We start from the raw sequence: 13,804 nt of genomic DNA, 5'->3' as shown, positions 1-13,804 counted from the left end.
GCCGGCGCGCTCGTCTGCTCTGGAGGACCGCACGCGGCCTGCGGGTCTGGACACGGAGCCCCGCGCGTGCGGGCAGCGGGGCTCGCGCTGCGGCGGCTCGCTCGGTCCGGCGGAGGGGCCGCTCTCCGTCCGTCCGCGTCCGGTACGGCATGGACGGCGCGCGCTCCGGCTCCAGGTTCCAGTCGGACCTGGACTTCTGTCCGGACTGCGGCTCCGTCCTGCCGCTGCCCGGGGCGCAGGACACGGTCACCTGTGTTCGCTGCGCCTTCCGCGTCCCGGTGCGAGGTGAGCGGCCCCGGGGTCGCGGGGGCGGCGGGGGCGGGCGGCGGGGGCGGGCGGCGGGGCGGGCGGCGCGGTGCCCACAGCCCTGCTTCCGCCCGCGCAGACTTCGAGGGGAAGGTGGTGAGCAGCTGCGTCGTGTTCAACAAGCCGGGGACGGCCGCGCCCGTGCCGGCGGAGGAAGGGCCTGAGTTCCAGGGACCCGTGGTGAGCGGATGGCCCGGTCGGGAGGGCGGCGAGGACGTGCAGGGGTGACGACCGGCGGGAAGCGGCGGGTGGGGTGTGACCCGCGGGCAGCCCGCGTGCGGACGGGGCGGGGCGGACGGACTGACACCCCCTCCCCGCGCCGGTTCCCGGCCAGGTTGACAGGCGCTGCCCTCGATGTGGCCACGAGGGAATGGCCTACCACACCCGGCAGATGCGCTCCGCCGACGAGGGGCAGACGGTCTTCTACACCTGTACCCGCTGCAGGTGCGCACCCTCCCCGCCCCCACGCCCTCTGTGAGCTGCTGTTCACGCAGCGTCTCCACTGACCAAGAAACGGGTATTTCCGTTGGCCCCGTCCGTCTCCACAGTCCAGCCAACAGGGGGCTCTGGGGCCTGTAAAATGACCGCTTCTCTTCATCTGTTTATAGCCAGGGAACTAAGCCTTTTAAAGTGCTTCCCAGGAAATGAGAGCCTACCGAAGGCAAGTACTGCTCCGGGGTCAGCAGGTCGTGTTCGGAATCCTCACCGGTTCACGGTAGCCCTTCTCTCCTGAGCATTAATCACATGTCACTTCAAGAACCGGGCAGCTCCGGTCCTTGGATGGGTCCAAGAACGCTTTGTCTTGGGGCACCTGGGGGGGCTCAGTCAGTTAAGCGTCTGCCTTCAGCAGGTCCTGATCGGGGGTCCTGGGACCCAGCCCCTCCTCGGGCTCCTGCTCAGCAGGAAGCCTTCTTCCTTTTTCTCTATCCCTCTCCCCACTCGTTCTCTCTCAAATAAATAAAATCTTAAAAGTAAATAAATAAATTCATCCTTTTATTTATTTATTTTTAAGTAGGCTCCACATGGCACCTACTTAGGACCCTGAGACCTGAGCTGAGATCAAGAGTCAGATGCAGGGGCACCTGGGTGGCTCAGTGGGTTAAAGCCTCGGCCTTTGACTCAGGTCATGATCTCAGGGTCCTGGGATCGAGCCCCGCATTGGTCTCTGCTCAGCAGAGAGCCTGTTTCCCCCTCTCTCTCTGCCTGCCTCTCTGCCTACTTGTGATCTCTGTCCAATAAAATATATATATTTAAAAGAGTCAGATGCTTAACCTACCGAGCCACTCAGGCACCCTCTTCCTTTTATTCTTAAAATATGTATTACATTCAAGTATATTAAATAAGAGTATTTATATTCTGTGTCTAATAATTCTGATACCCATAGTTGTGGGTCTGATGCTGCTATTTGTTGTTCCTCGTAACTGACTCATGGTGCTTTTTTTCTTTTTACTTATTTACTTCTTTAGTCATTATTGGTTGAGTTATGTATGTCTGTGTGTAATCTCTACACTGAATAGTTCTGTTTGTTTGTTTTTTTTAAGATTTATTTATTTGAGAGAGTCGGGGTGGGCAGGGTGCAGACGGGAGAGAGATCTCTCCCTGCTGCGCATGGAGCCTGACCGTCTCACGACCCCAAGAGCATGACCTTAGCTGAAATCAAGATTAGGCAGCTTAACCCGCTGGGCTACCCAGGTGTCCAGCCTTTTTTTTTTTTTTTTATAATGAACAGAAGTTTTTAATTTTTATGAGGTCCAGTTTATCCCTTTTCTTTTTTCATTCTTTGTCTAATGGCATGTGGCTCTTTGTACCCTAAGATATCATTTGCATATACTTTATATTTCATTAGATATATTTTGGAATGCATATATATATTTTCACTTTTTATTTAAATTCAATTAATGAACGGATAGTCTATTTTTAGTTTCACACAGCTCAGTGATTCATCAAGTCATTGACCAGTCCTGATTACCTCACATGCCCTCCTTAATGTCCATCACCCAGTTCCCCCCTCCCCCCTCCCCCTCCCCTCAGTTTGGTTCCGTAGTTAAGAGTCTCATGGCTTGTGTGCCTCTTTGTTTTCATCTCATTCTTTTTCCTTCCCTTCCCATATCTTCATGTTTTGTTTCTTATATTTCACATATGAATGAAATTATGTGGTATTTGTGTGCCTCTGCTTGACTTATTTCACTCAGCACAATCCCCTCCAGTCCCATCCGTGTCTGATGCGGTGGGTGTTCATCCTTTCTGATGGCGGAGTAGTAGTCCACTGTATGTATGAACTACATCTTCTTTATCCATTCCTCTGTTGAAGGACATCTCAGCTCCTTCCACAGTTTGGCTATTGTGGACATTGCTGCTATAAACATTCAGGTACATGTGTCCCTTCAGATCCCTACATTTGTATCTTTAGGGTAGACACCCAGAAGTGCGATTGCTGGGTCGTAGGGTAGCTCTATTTTCAACTTTTTTCAACCTCCATGCTGTTTTCCAGAGTGGCTGCACCGTCTTGCATTCCCACCAACAGTGTAGGAGGGTTCCCCTTTCTCCGCATCTTCGCCAGCATCTGTCGTTTCCTGACTTGTTGATTTTAGCCATTCTGACTGGTGTAAGGTGGTATTTCATTATGGTTCATTAGATACATTTTTAATACGGCATTTTTAGTTGTCTTGAATATGAAGGATTGTTGAGGGGAGCTAGTCTTCCACAATGTCATAAATAAAACTCCCTCCTTGATTCTTCAAATGAATGTCTTCTCTTACATGGCTAGGACCTCTATGCTTATTAAAATATAATGAGTCCTTTCTTTCTCTGTAGGTTCCAGGAGAAGGAAGACTCTTGATTTTTTTCCAGGCAACGCAACAATTCTTCCTCGGATGGTGACGGATATTGGATTCTTAAGATCCTTTGTCCATCCTAGTTGCAATGTTTTGCTCCCATAGAAGGAAGTTATTATGTGGGGATTACCATTGTCCCTAGAGTACACCTACTCTAGTTGAGTTTCTTATCAAAGTTCTATTTTTCTGTATATGCCAGACATACGTATATTATTTATAATCTGTCTTGTTCCAAAAGGAATTTAAATGAATTTACAGAGATATATTTGTTCTTTCAATAAGTATATCAGCTACAAAAAATATATATAAATTAGTATATGAGAAGGTAAAAGAAAAAAAGTATAAAAAATGGAGGCAGGAATGAGACTAATAGAAAAAGTAATTTTAAGTATTCCACCACTAAATCTATTTGGTTCCTGAGTTTAGAGAAACAAAATGTAGGAATCTGTATAGTGGGAGATTAAACAAATAATTTAACCAGATCTCTCTGATGTGAGCTTAGACAACAAAAAATCTGATACTAAGGAATACCAGTATGTGCTTACTACAGTTGGACATTTTGGAAAAAATTTGTTTTATTGCTGTTGAGATAAATGTAATATATATTCGTTGTGATAGATTCATGTGTAGAAAGATGGGGAGAGTAAAAAATACAAGGAATCCCACTTCAGAGAGATACTTGTTTTTTTTAATGGGTTTTACTATACATGCTGAGGTGTATCTTTTTATCAGTCTGTCCAAAAACCTGGAAGGGAAACACTTGGGAGTCGGGGCACAATCACCGTCCCAGATGCACGCCGGGAGCTCGTGTTTCCGCATTCCTTGCTTCGCTGTGATGCCCCTGACATGCTCAGAGCGCTCAGACTCACCGTGCGGGTTTGCCCCGGCCACGGGGACGCGTGGGCCGGCGGGACTCTGCGGCCGCTGGATTTGGGCTGCGAAATCCGGGGCGCAGCGGCGCGTGTGTCCAGCGCACGTCCAGCCTTCCCCGGCCCCTGGACCGCACGCGGGGCTCCCGCCCAGCCGCCTCGGCAGCCGGTGCGCTCTGCCGGCCCCCGGCACCCACCCTCCTTGCCTCTGGGATACTGGCAGGTGCTCCTGCGGGAGGGCAGTGCCCTGTGGACCCGGACCCCCGTCCCGCCCCACCCGACGAAGCGGGCCGTACCGTGTCCCGCCCGCCAGGCCCCAGCCGACCGGGTGGGGGCTCCTAGGCGCGCTCTGCGGACAGCCCGAGTAGAAGGCGCCACCAGCACCCGCCCCGGCGCCCGCAGACCCCCGCGGGACCGGAGCCCTCCCCGGAGCAGGCGCGTGCACCTGCCGCTGGGGTCGGAGCCCCATTCCCAGGAGAGGCCGCGAAACCCAAGCAGGCGCTGCGTGGGCCTCACAGCGGCGGGGCGCGGTGCATCCTCCGCGCGCCCCGCCCAAGCCCTGCAGCCCCGCCCACGTACCGCGCCCCGCCTACAGCCCCTCCGGACCGCCCCCTCCCGCAGCGCCTCCGCTGCGCGTGCGCGTGCGCGTGCGCCTCTTGCCGGCGCTCAGTGCCGCCGCTTCCGCCAACTCTGGGGCTGCCTCTTGCGGCGCCTGCGCACCGTCACGTGACGGCGGAACTACTCCGGCGACGCGTGCGCTTAGGCGCCTTTAGTGCCCGGAAGGGAAAAGGGGACCTCCAGAGTGCGTCACACCCGGAAGCAGAGAGCCGGAAGTGGGGTTGGACAGGTTATCCCCTGGGGTGGGGAGGCGAAGGCCCAGGAGGAGGGGGTCAAAAAGAAGGCGGAGGATCCTGGCTGCTACTCTGAACCCGACCCCGATTGTCTTAGACCCCAGAGACCAGAGAAAGGGAAGGGCGTCTCCTCCCCCTTCCTCCCCTCCTCCCTCTCCTCAGCCTTAGCCATGGCCGAGGCAGGGGCCGGGCTGAGTGAGACCGTCACTGAGACAACGGTTACCGTGACAACCGAGCCCGTGAGAAAGGCGGGGGGGCGGCGCTCCTCGGGGTCCTCGGGAGAGGCCGGGCGGGAGCGGCTGGGGCTCGGGGCGGAGCGGGCTGACCCCTGGGGTCGGGAGACGTGCACGGTGTGCGGGACTTGCGCAGTGGCCGGCATGGTGCAGGAGGCCGGCCCGGCGGCGAGGAACAGGGTCGGAGTGCGGGTGCGGGGGAGGCCGCCCGGGGTGGGGACACGGAGCAGGGTCCGACGGGGGTGCGGGGGAGGCCGCCCGGGGTGGGGACACGGAGCAGGGTCCGACGGGGGTGCGGGGGAGGCCGCCCGGGGTGGGGACACGGAGCAGGATCCGACGGGGGTGCGGGGGAGGCCGCCCGCGGTGGGGACACGGAGCAGGATCCGACGGGGGTGCGGGGGAGGCCGCCCGCGGTGGGGACACGGAGCAGGATCCGACGGGGGTGCGGGGGATGCTGCCGGCGGTGGGGACACGGAGCAGGATCCGACGGGGGTGCGGGGGAGGCCGCCCGGGGTGGGGACACGGAGCAGGATCCGACGGGGGTGCGGGGGAGGCCGCCCGCGGTGGGGACACGGAGCAGGATCCGACGTGGGTGCGGGGGAGGCCGCCCGCGGTGGGGACACGGAGCAGGATCCGACGTGGGTGCGGGGGAGGCCGCCCGGGGTGGGGACACGGAGCAGGATTCGACGGGGGTGCGGGGGAGGCCGCCCGCGGTGGGGACACGGAGCAGGATCCGACGGGGGTGCGGGGGAGGCCGTCCGGGGTGGGGACACGGAGCAGGATCCGACGGGGGTGCGGGGGATGCTGCCAGGGTGGGGACAGGGAATAGGGAGTCAGAGAGGGGACATGGAGCAGGGTCCGAGTGGGGATGCCGCGGATGCTGCCCGGGCAGACGACATAGAGTAGGGTCCGAGTGGAATGTGGGTGATGCTGCCCAGGGTGGGGACACGGAGCAGGGTCTGAGTGTGGATGCGGGGGTGGGGGATGCTGCCTGGGGTGGTGGGGAGACCCAAGGATGGGACGTAGGGGACTGAGGAGCGAGGGAGGTGCTGGGGGACCATGAAGGGTTCTGTGAGAAAGCACGGCTGGAGGCCCGCTGGAGGGCAGTTTGCCCAGAAGCACACTTGTCAATAAGTATTTGTTGCACGAGTGACTCTAAAAGGAAACAGAAGAAATGAGGGAACCAGAGGGAGGAGGTGGAGATAGTATTGTGAGAAATCAGAACAGATGAAAATAGAGAAAGGAGTAGCATTTTTGCAAAAAACAGGTTAAGTTGCTTTCAAAGGGCAGAGGTGTCTTGGGCTTCAGAGCCCCTGGGTTAAGGGCGTTTAAATGATAGAGATGCCAGGGTGCTAGGGAGTAGGTGGGCAGGAAGGGGGTCGCAGGCTTGAGAGAGGTCTGGGAAAAAGGAGATCAAAGCGTGGGTATGGGGGACTGAGTGAATAATGTCCCACCAGGGATGATTTGGGGAGGAAGACAGAGAAACAGGGAGGGTTATGTTTTCTTTTGAAGAGTTGCTGGGACCTTCCTTAGGTTCCAAATTGTGTCTTCTCTGTATCGGAGCAGTCATGGAGAACGTTCGAATCCCCAGGGATTCCTGGAGGGCAAAGGCCTGTAATGTTCTGTCCCCTCCCAGCATGCAGCTCCTCTGCTGCCATGTCTGTGCCCCTGCTTGCCCTGGGGCCTGGAGGAGAGGAGCCCCCGGGGAGGGAGTGGGGAAGATCAGCCTCGGGGAGCTAGATAGGTATGCCCGTCCCTCTTCACCTTCCAGGAGAACCGGAGCCTGACCATCAAGCTTCGGAAACGGAAGCCAGAGAAAAAGGTAGAATGGACGAGTGACACTGTGGACAACGAACACATGGGCCGCCGCTCATCAAAATGTGAGTGATCGTTGGCCACCAGCAGCCACAGTGCTCTGGCGCAGCCTGCGGTCCTGTTCCTGGCTTCAGGGAGACGAGGTTCAAGTAGAGGGAGCGAGGTGGGAATAGGCTGAGGCCTGAAGGCAGGAGGTATCAGAGCCAGGGAGAAGTGGAGCAGTGGGTTCCTGGCAGAAAGGACAGGGGTTTGGGCGCCTCAGCCCCAGGGGGTGGGCCTGGGGACGCGGGATCCTGGAAGGGAGAAGGAGCCAACGGTGGGAGTAGGAGTTTTTACTGAGATCCACGGGAGTGGAAGCAACTGTACATCCGTCCTAACTTCTGCTCCTTCTTTACCGGGCTCCTCCTTCCAAATCCAGGCTGCTGTATTTACGAGAAACCTCGGGCCTTTGGCGAGAGCTCCACGGAGAGTGATGAGGAGGAAGAGGAGGGCTGTGGTCATACACACTGTGTACGGGGCCACCGCAAAGGACGGCGTCGTGCAACCCCAGGACCGAGCCCCAGCACCCCTCCCCAGCCTCCTGACCCCTCCCAGCCCCCTCCAGGGCCAATGCAGCACTAAATTCCTCTGTCCCCCACCATTCCTGTGTCTGTCTGGCCCTGAATGTATTCATGTGGCTACCTGGGGACTAAACCCATGGTTTGATCCCTCCTCCAGCCCCTCCTCCTCTCTCCTCTGCCTGAGGGAGCGAAGGAGGAGAGGAGGGTAGACAGAGATCCTGGAATTCTGACTTGCTGCTACTCCAGAACCCAGACTTCTGGGTGCCCCCAGCACTCATTTCTCCTTCCAGTACTCATCCTCTGTTCTCCAGGGATCCAGGCACCTAGGTCCCGGTCTGTCGCCCTTGTTCTCACTGCCAAACTGTCTGTCCTGGGATGCAGTTATCTTGGCCCCTTGCATTCTCCCCTTGAGTCCCAAGCACTTAACTTGGGTTTTCAGCAGCCCTAGCTTTCACTGCCAGGGGTCCCAGTCAGATTGGGGGCAGTCTTGTCCCAGCTGTGCCTGTTAATCCTGGCTCTGAGCTCTTCCAGGAATGGACTTATATAATTGGAACCTCTAGTCCTTGCTTGTGGGATGGGAGGCCTCGTGGGAGACCTCAGGGCGCTCAGGGAGCTCCAGCCCTTCCCTTCTCCTGCCCTCCGGAGGAGTTGGGAAAGGGGTCTTTGCTTTCTCCCTGTTAATGGGACATGGGAAAGGAAACAGTGGTGGCCTCTCCTCACCCTTCTCATAGGATACAGGATTTCCAACAAAGCCATCCTGAAGACTGGTCACTTAGAGCCCACTGTCTCCTCCGTCTTCTGGCTTCAGAGACAGACCCAGCATGGTGTTAGGGCCCTGGGTCCCTAGGAGAGGAAGGAAAAGAGAGGGAGCAAAGAGATGGGGGTATGTCCCCTATACTACACTCTTACCCCTTCCTTCCTAGGCTTTGATGTTCCTGCCAGCCCAGATGTCCAGCTCTCAGCCCTCCCCACTCCTTACTGGGATCTTGCCATCATTTTCGCGGCTTCTTGCCATGCACAGTTGCAAAGATGAGTCAAAAACATACCACCACTGAGATCTCATTTATTGCCACAGATGCACAAAATAAATAACCCAGCATCACAAAACGTGTTAAATATGGGCCCATTTATACATATGGAGAAAGATGTGAAGCCGTAGATGAGGAGCAGCTTGGGTGTCCAGGCCATTCCCAGGTAGAGGAGTGATAGCACCACTGGTTCCTTACAGGGGGGAGTCTCGGGAAGGTTCCAAAGGGGGAAAGGCTGTGAGCATGGAAAGCAGGCCTCATGGAGTAGGGCGGCCTGCCCCCTGCTCAGAAAGCTTAGTAAGCATCCTAGGAGGCCCTGGGACCCAGGCCAGAGTCTTGAAGAGGGAGCTCAGATTGGACAGGTCAGGGAGGCCTGAGGCTTCGAGCTGTGGAGAAGGACTGCGTTTCCTCCAGACGGGGAGAGGCCTGAGCAGGCAGTAAGGCCCTTTGCATCCGTCCTGGCGCAGCGTCCGGGTGTGGACGAGCATAAGGCCGGACGGGAGAGGTGAGGCAGGAAGTAGCCCGAGGTGGCGGTGGCACCGCGTCCGAACTCAGCTCTGGGTGTGGATGTGGACACTGAGGCTGTGTGGATGAGCGCGGACGGCCTGACTGGCGCCTACGAGGCCGCTGGAGGCGGGTGTGGGTGGGTCTCAGCCTTCGGCCGGCACGATGCGGAGCGGGGCGCGGGCATCGCGAGTGCAGAGCAGCGGGAAGACACGCTCCCCCAGGGGCCCGGGCGCCTGGAAGGCGAAGAGCAGGTCCAGCGAGCGGCCGTCGTAGAAGGCCACGCGGCCACGTTCCCAGTCCAAGTCCACGCGGATGCGGCGCGGCGGGGGCCCGGCGCCGCCCAGCGGAGTGGGCTCGGGAGCCGTGAGGGCCCACAGGCGGCCGCCGCGGCCCTCCACGGCCCACACCGCCCCCGCGGGGCACAGCCCCACGCGGCCCTTGCGACGCACGGACTCTCCGGCCGCCCCCACGGCGTAGCGGCTCTCGTTGTCGTCCTCATCCTCCCCGGAGGAGTCCGGGCCAGAGGCCGCCTCGGCAGTCTCCACCTCCCAGCAGTGCCGGCCGGCCCCAAAGCCCTGTGCGCCCAGCACCGCGGGGAGCTGATCGAAGCGCGCGGGGCCGTCGGGGGGCGCGGGTGTCCCTGGGGGGGCCAGTCGGACGCTGCGGCGGTCCGCCGAGATGAGCAGGCGGCGGTGGGCGGTGCCAGGGTCCAGGGTCAGGTCGGCTGTGTGGGGACAGGCAGGAAAGGAGGGCTTGAGGGGCTTTCCGACTCCGAGGCGGGAGGAGACAGACGGTGTGCAGCAGAGGGTACCCAGGAGGCCTCGCGGCAGCGCCCAAGGCCACAGAAGCCTAAGTGGGGCAAGGTCTAGAAAAGGGAGGGCGTGGGTAGCTCTCAGCCTGCACCCACGCTCTGCTTGTGTTGATCTGGGTTTGGACAAGGATTGTGGTGAGCGTGGAGGGTGGGTAGGCTGCAAAGGTGGAAGGAAAGCTTGCCTCTCCTTTGTGTGTGGGGTGGGGGGAAGCTGAGCCAGTCCAACTTGCAGGGAGGCCTAAGGACTGGTACCTCCCTCTGCTCTGTCTGGGGTGGGCCTGGAGCTGGGTCTGCGGGGTGGGGAAGGTGGCTGGCAAGGGAAGGACAGACAGACACTGGGACCCCAAGGGCAGGTGGGAATGGACCAGCTTGTTGCTTTGGGAAGATGGGACAGAGAGAGAGGGACAGCGGTGAGAGCCAGAGGGACCCGAGTATTCGCGGCTGTGTGTGGGGTTTGCTTTTGAGGTAAGGTTTCTGAATTGGGGGTGCTAGAAGCAATCGGGGTTGGGGGAGACGGTGGGTGATCAAGATGGTGGAGTATCTTTGGTAGGTTTTTTTGTTGACTTTTAAGATTTTATGTTTAAATCATCCCGACATCCAGCATGGGGCTTGAACTCACAGCTCTGTGATCAAGAGTCACAGGCTCCACAGATGGAGCCAGTCAGGCACCCCTCTGGCAGCTGAGAAAAGGCAGAGGGCAGCTCTGGTAGTGGGCAGAGAGGGCACTCCCCAGGAGCTTCAGAGAGATGGGAAGTCTCCTGGAGAGGAGTCATGGGACAGGGCAGAAGTGGCTGATGCTTTGTTTGTTGGGAGAGTAGGACGCTGGGCTGTGGGTACTGAGGACATCGTTATGTGCCCAGTCGTGTTCCCCCCCGGAAGGTGTGCTGCAGTCTCCCAGTACTTCACGATGTGAATTTCGTTGGAAATAGGGTCTTTACAGAGGAAATTAAGTTAAAATGAGGGCTTTAGGGGACGCCATAGTCCAATATGACTGCAGTCTTTATAAGAAGAGGGAATTTGGACCCAGAGACTAATGAGTACCGGGAGAAACCATGTAAAGAAGACACAGGAAGAAGGCCGTCTTCGGGCCACCGAACTCCTGAGGCTCCCAGATGCTAGGAGGGAGGCAGGGAACAGATTCACCCTCCTGCCTTCGAAGGAAGCAATCCCACCAACTTCTCCTCCCAAAACCACGACAGCAAGTTTCTGATGTCTAAGCCACTCGGTATGTGGTGCTCTGCTAAGCGGCCCTAGGACACTAATACAGACATCAGAGAAGACCTGAGCAGGTTTGAGAGAGAAAAGGAAGCAAGCCCGAGACAGACCGTCCCTCGGTGGGGTCCCTTTGCCCTCCTCACCCGTCAGTCTGTGGAGCATGTTTTTCACCACCGGATAATCTTCGGGGAGATCATCATCTGAGTTAGATGACTTGGGTCTTGGGGCATCGAGTCTGCACAGATGAGGGAGAAAGGTCAGGCAATCAGGTGACGCCCTCTGCCGTCTGCTGCCCTCCCCTCACCCCACTCACTCTCCGGAGCAAGAAACCTGTCCGTGAGTGGGGCTGTGAGCCCATGGAAAAGGTGATGGACGTGGTGGCCCGTAGTGGAAAGGAAGGGGCGGTAAGACGGAACTCACCTTCTCCATGTCTTCCTTATATCCTGGCATGGGCAGAAGAAAACACGATGTGAGCCCTGGGCTTTGTCCTCAGGACCCCTCGCCCTCTTCCCCTCCCCCAGGCAGCTGGATCTCCGTTGGTGAGCTTCCTGTCACCTCTCAAAGTGATCTCGCTGCCTCTTTGTCCCCTCTCACGGCCCATCCTTCCCGCCCATCATCATCTACTGCCTCCCTTTCCCTTCCCCAGCCTGGCCCAGGCCTTTTGTCTGCCCCCACTTAGCTCCCAGAGTCATTACCTTTCCTGATGCCTCCCTCAGCCTCATTCTGTCTCTTTCCGTGGTCCCCTGCCCTGTCTACCTTCCAGAGGGTGTCCTCCTGTCCATCAATCCATCAGACAGACCAAACACCCAGAGCCTGGGGCTAAGAGTTGGTACATAAAAGCCTTCTAACAAAGCTGCTTCCCCTGTTGCCATAAAAGCCCGGGGGCGTTTATTGGGCCCTTTGCGTTGTGTCCGTCACACTGGCCAAAGAGGCAGCTGGACTTGGATGTGTCCCAGACGTCCTGCGGATCTGCAGGATACCGTGGGAACCAGGAGGAGCAGCGCATGCTCCCCCCCCCCCAAATACCAGGGTCCACCTGCCCGTGTCAGGGTCCCTTGGGGATGACTGGAGCAGACCGGGGTGGTGCTGAAGGGAAGAGAGTTAAGGCAATTTGCCTAATTATGCCAATTACACCTGGACTAATTAGGTCTGTGTAGACTTCAAAGTGTGCAAGCAACACCGGAGACCGGCTAGGCTGCTGGGAAGAAGCAGCTCAGGAATCCGGGACGCCTGGGGGGCCGGGCAAGGGAATGGGGCTGGTTGATGGCCAAGGAGTCGGGGCCAAGAGGGGCGCGGCGGGGGGCGGGGTGCGGGATGGGATGAGGGGCAGGAGCCAGAGGTCCCCGCGGGGCGTGGACCAGGCCTCCAGCGGTCGCCGCCCCCGCCAGGGGCCCTGGGAGGAGCGGAGGGCGCCCGGCGCGGCTCGGGCGGGAGCCCGCGGCTGACCCCTCTGCGCTCCCGGGGTGTTAGGATCAGCTTTCCCTCCCTCGCGCCCTCCAGACAGACCCTCCCTCCCTGCCCCTGCACTCCGGCTGGTTCTCGCTCTGCCCTCGCTGGTTCTGACCCCGCTGTGCGCGCAGGCCCCGCGCAGGCCCCGCGCCCACCAGGACTCTCTCCGGGTCCCCACCTCCCCCGCGCGCAGCGGCGTCCCTCCGCGTCCCCCGCAGCTCCCGCGCTCTGCCGAGGGCTCCGGAGGCCCTGCGTGCCGTCCAGCCCTCCGACCCCTGGGTAGAGTGTCAGACTCCTTCCCCTTGTCCTTCCTGGAAACTCTCACGGCACTACAGGGGTTTGGGGTCAGGCCCGCGACCCCTCGTTCTTTGCTTGTCTCAGATCCATTCTTTGCCTAAACTTCCATAAGGGCCCCGCCCCCGGAAACCCCTGTCTCCGACTTCCATCAGCCGCCGCGGATCCGCGACGCGCGACCCTGCCTTACCTCTCCGTGCGGATCCAGGCAGCCCATGGTGGGGATGCGGCCCCCTCTGCGCCGCCCCGCGCGGGCCCCGGGCTCAGCCAGCTTCTCCCGCAGCCCCCGGCTGATGCGCACCTCCACCGCCAGCCGCACGTTGGACCTCAGGCTGCGGCGGGGACACGGCTGGCCGCAGCAGGGGCAGGCGGTGGGGGGCGCCGGGGCGCCTGCGGCCGGCGGGGCGCCCCAGCAGCGGGCCAGGCACGCGCGGCAGAAGCTGTGCTCGCACGCCAGCAGCACCGGGTCCTCGAAGGGGCCCCCGCACAGCGGGCACGTCGCCAGCTGCTCCAGACGCTCCACCAGCCCCGGGCCCAGCTCGGGCGCCTCCATCGGGAGCGCGCGTCCGGGCGCCCACCCTTCCGCGACCCCCGCGGCCGCTTCCCAGCGCGCGCTCGGCGAACCACGCCTGCTGCTGGCGGATTGGGGGACCCTCTCTCCGGCCGGCGCATGAACTTTCGGACGCTGCCCTGACGCCCTCCAGGGACAGCCTCGCTCCCTTCCAGCAGGCTCGAGCTCCGCCGCGCTCCCCGCCGCGTCGGGTTTTATAGGGAGGAGGAGGCCCCCGCGGCGGGTAAACAGGCCTTGCGTAACAGCTCATCTGGTTCTCCGGGTTCCCGGGTAGGGTTTGGGGGAGGAGGGCGGGAGGAAAGGACTCGTGGGCCCTCGAGGCCAGGGGGTGGTCGGGAGGGGGCGCTCCTGGGGCCAGGCGGCGCCCGGTGGGGAGGGCAGCCCCTCGGCATCCCTCCGGAGCCTGAATCTCCCCTTCCCCCGGGCCTGTGCTGTGCGGGTGGGCAAGGGGCCCAGTCTCG

The 13,804-nt window shown here is 59.6% G+C and overlaps 3 protein-coding genes across 6 annotated transcripts; 2 read left to right on the top strand and 1 right to left on the bottom strand.

Moving 5' to 3' along the window:
- On the top strand, positions 1 to 3,805 carry POLR1H (RNA polymerase I subunit H). 2 transcript variants are annotated; one of them, XM_082731645.1, is made up of 4 exons: positions 1 to 285; positions 386 to 486; positions 641 to 750; positions 3,121 to 3,805. In XM_082731645.1, the coding sequence occupies exons 1-4, from the start codon at positions 150 to 152 to the stop codon at positions 3,143 to 3,145; spliced, it is 372 nt and encodes a 123-aa protein (XP_082587771.1). In that variant the 5' UTR covers positions 1 to 149; the 3' UTR covers positions 3,146 to 3,805. The 2 variants fall into 2 exon arrangements, with proteins under 2 accessions (XP_082587771.1, XP_082587770.1); XM_082731644.1 differs by lacking the exon at positions 3,121 to 3,805 and having other exon boundaries at positions 9 to 285; positions 641 to 892.
- Positions 3,806 to 4,820: 1,015 nt separating this feature from the next.
- Positions 4,821 to 8,575, top strand: PPP1R11 (protein phosphatase 1 regulatory inhibitor subunit 11). 3 transcript variants are annotated; one of them, XM_082731640.1, is made up of 4 exons: positions 4,821 to 5,099; positions 6,865 to 6,973; positions 7,327 to 7,418; positions 8,392 to 8,575. In XM_082731640.1, the coding sequence occupies exons 1-4, from the start codon at positions 5,031 to 5,033 to the stop codon at positions 8,521 to 8,523; spliced, it is 402 nt and encodes a 133-aa protein (XP_082587766.1). In that variant the 5' UTR covers positions 4,821 to 5,030; the 3' UTR covers positions 8,524 to 8,575. The 3 variants fall into 3 exon arrangements, with proteins under 3 accessions (XP_082587766.1, XP_082587767.1, XP_082587765.1); XM_082731639.1 differs by having other exon boundaries at positions 4,863 to 5,273; XM_082731641.1 differs by having other exon boundaries at positions 7,327 to 8,575.
- RNF39 (ring finger protein 39) lies at positions 8,512 to 13,564 on the bottom strand. The gene is made up of 4 exons (XM_082731636.1): positions 12,963 to 13,564; positions 11,450 to 11,472; positions 11,173 to 11,264; positions 8,512 to 9,727 (listed from the first exon to the last, which is right to left on the bottom strand). The coding sequence occupies exons 1-4, from the start codon at positions 13,323 to 13,325 to the stop codon at positions 9,147 to 9,149; spliced, it is 1,059 nt and encodes a 352-aa protein (XP_082587762.1). The 5' UTR covers positions 13,326 to 13,564; the 3' UTR covers positions 8,512 to 9,146.
- Positions 13,565 to 13,804: the final 240 nt, after the last annotated feature.

The sequence above is a fragment of the Mustela nivalis genome (genome assembly GCF_964662115.1).
Source record: "Mustela nivalis genome assembly, chromosome: 5".
Lineage (NCBI taxonomy): Eukaryota > Metazoa > Chordata > Mammalia > Carnivora > Mustelidae > Mustela > Mustela nivalis.
The sequence above is the reverse complement of the archived record's forward strand: the minus strand, read 5'-3'. Positions and strand labels throughout refer to the sequence as shown.

Coding starts and splice junctions, on each gene's coding strand:
- POLR1H (XM_082731644.1), top strand. CDS start 150: ATGGACGGCGCGCGCTCCGGCTCCAGGTTCCAGTCGGACCTGGACTTC. Junction 286..385: donor CTTCCGCGTCCCGGTGCGAG/GTGAGCGGCCCC, acceptor CCGCCCGCGCAG/ACTTCGAGGGGAAGGTGGTG. Junction 487..640: donor CTGAGTTCCAGGGACCCGTG/GTGAGCGGATGG, acceptor GTTCCCGGCCAG/GTTGACAGGCGCTGCCCTCG.
- RNF39 (XM_082731636.1), bottom strand. CDS start 13,325: ATGGAGGCGCCCGAGCTGGGCCCGGGGCTGGTGGAGCGTCTGGAGCAG. Junction 11,473..12,962: donor GCCTGGATCCGCACGGAGAG/GTAAGGCAGGGT, acceptor TGCCCATGCCAG/GATATAAGGAAGACATGGAG. Junction 9,728..11,172: donor CATGCTCCACAGACTGACGG/GTGAGGAGGGCA, acceptor GTCCCCACACAG/CCGACCTGACCCTGGACCCT.
- PPP1R11 (XM_082731639.1), top strand. CDS start 5,031: ATGGCCGAGGCAGGGGCCGGGCTGAGTGAGACCGTCACTGAGACAACG. Junction 6,974..7,326: donor GGGCCGCCGCTCATCAAAAT/GTGAGTGATCGT, acceptor TTCCAAATCCAG/GCTGCTGTATTTACGAGAAA. Junction 7,419..8,391: donor GCTGTGGTCATACACACTGT/GTACGGGGCCAC, acceptor CTTCCTTCCTAG/GCTTTGATGTTCCTGCCAGC.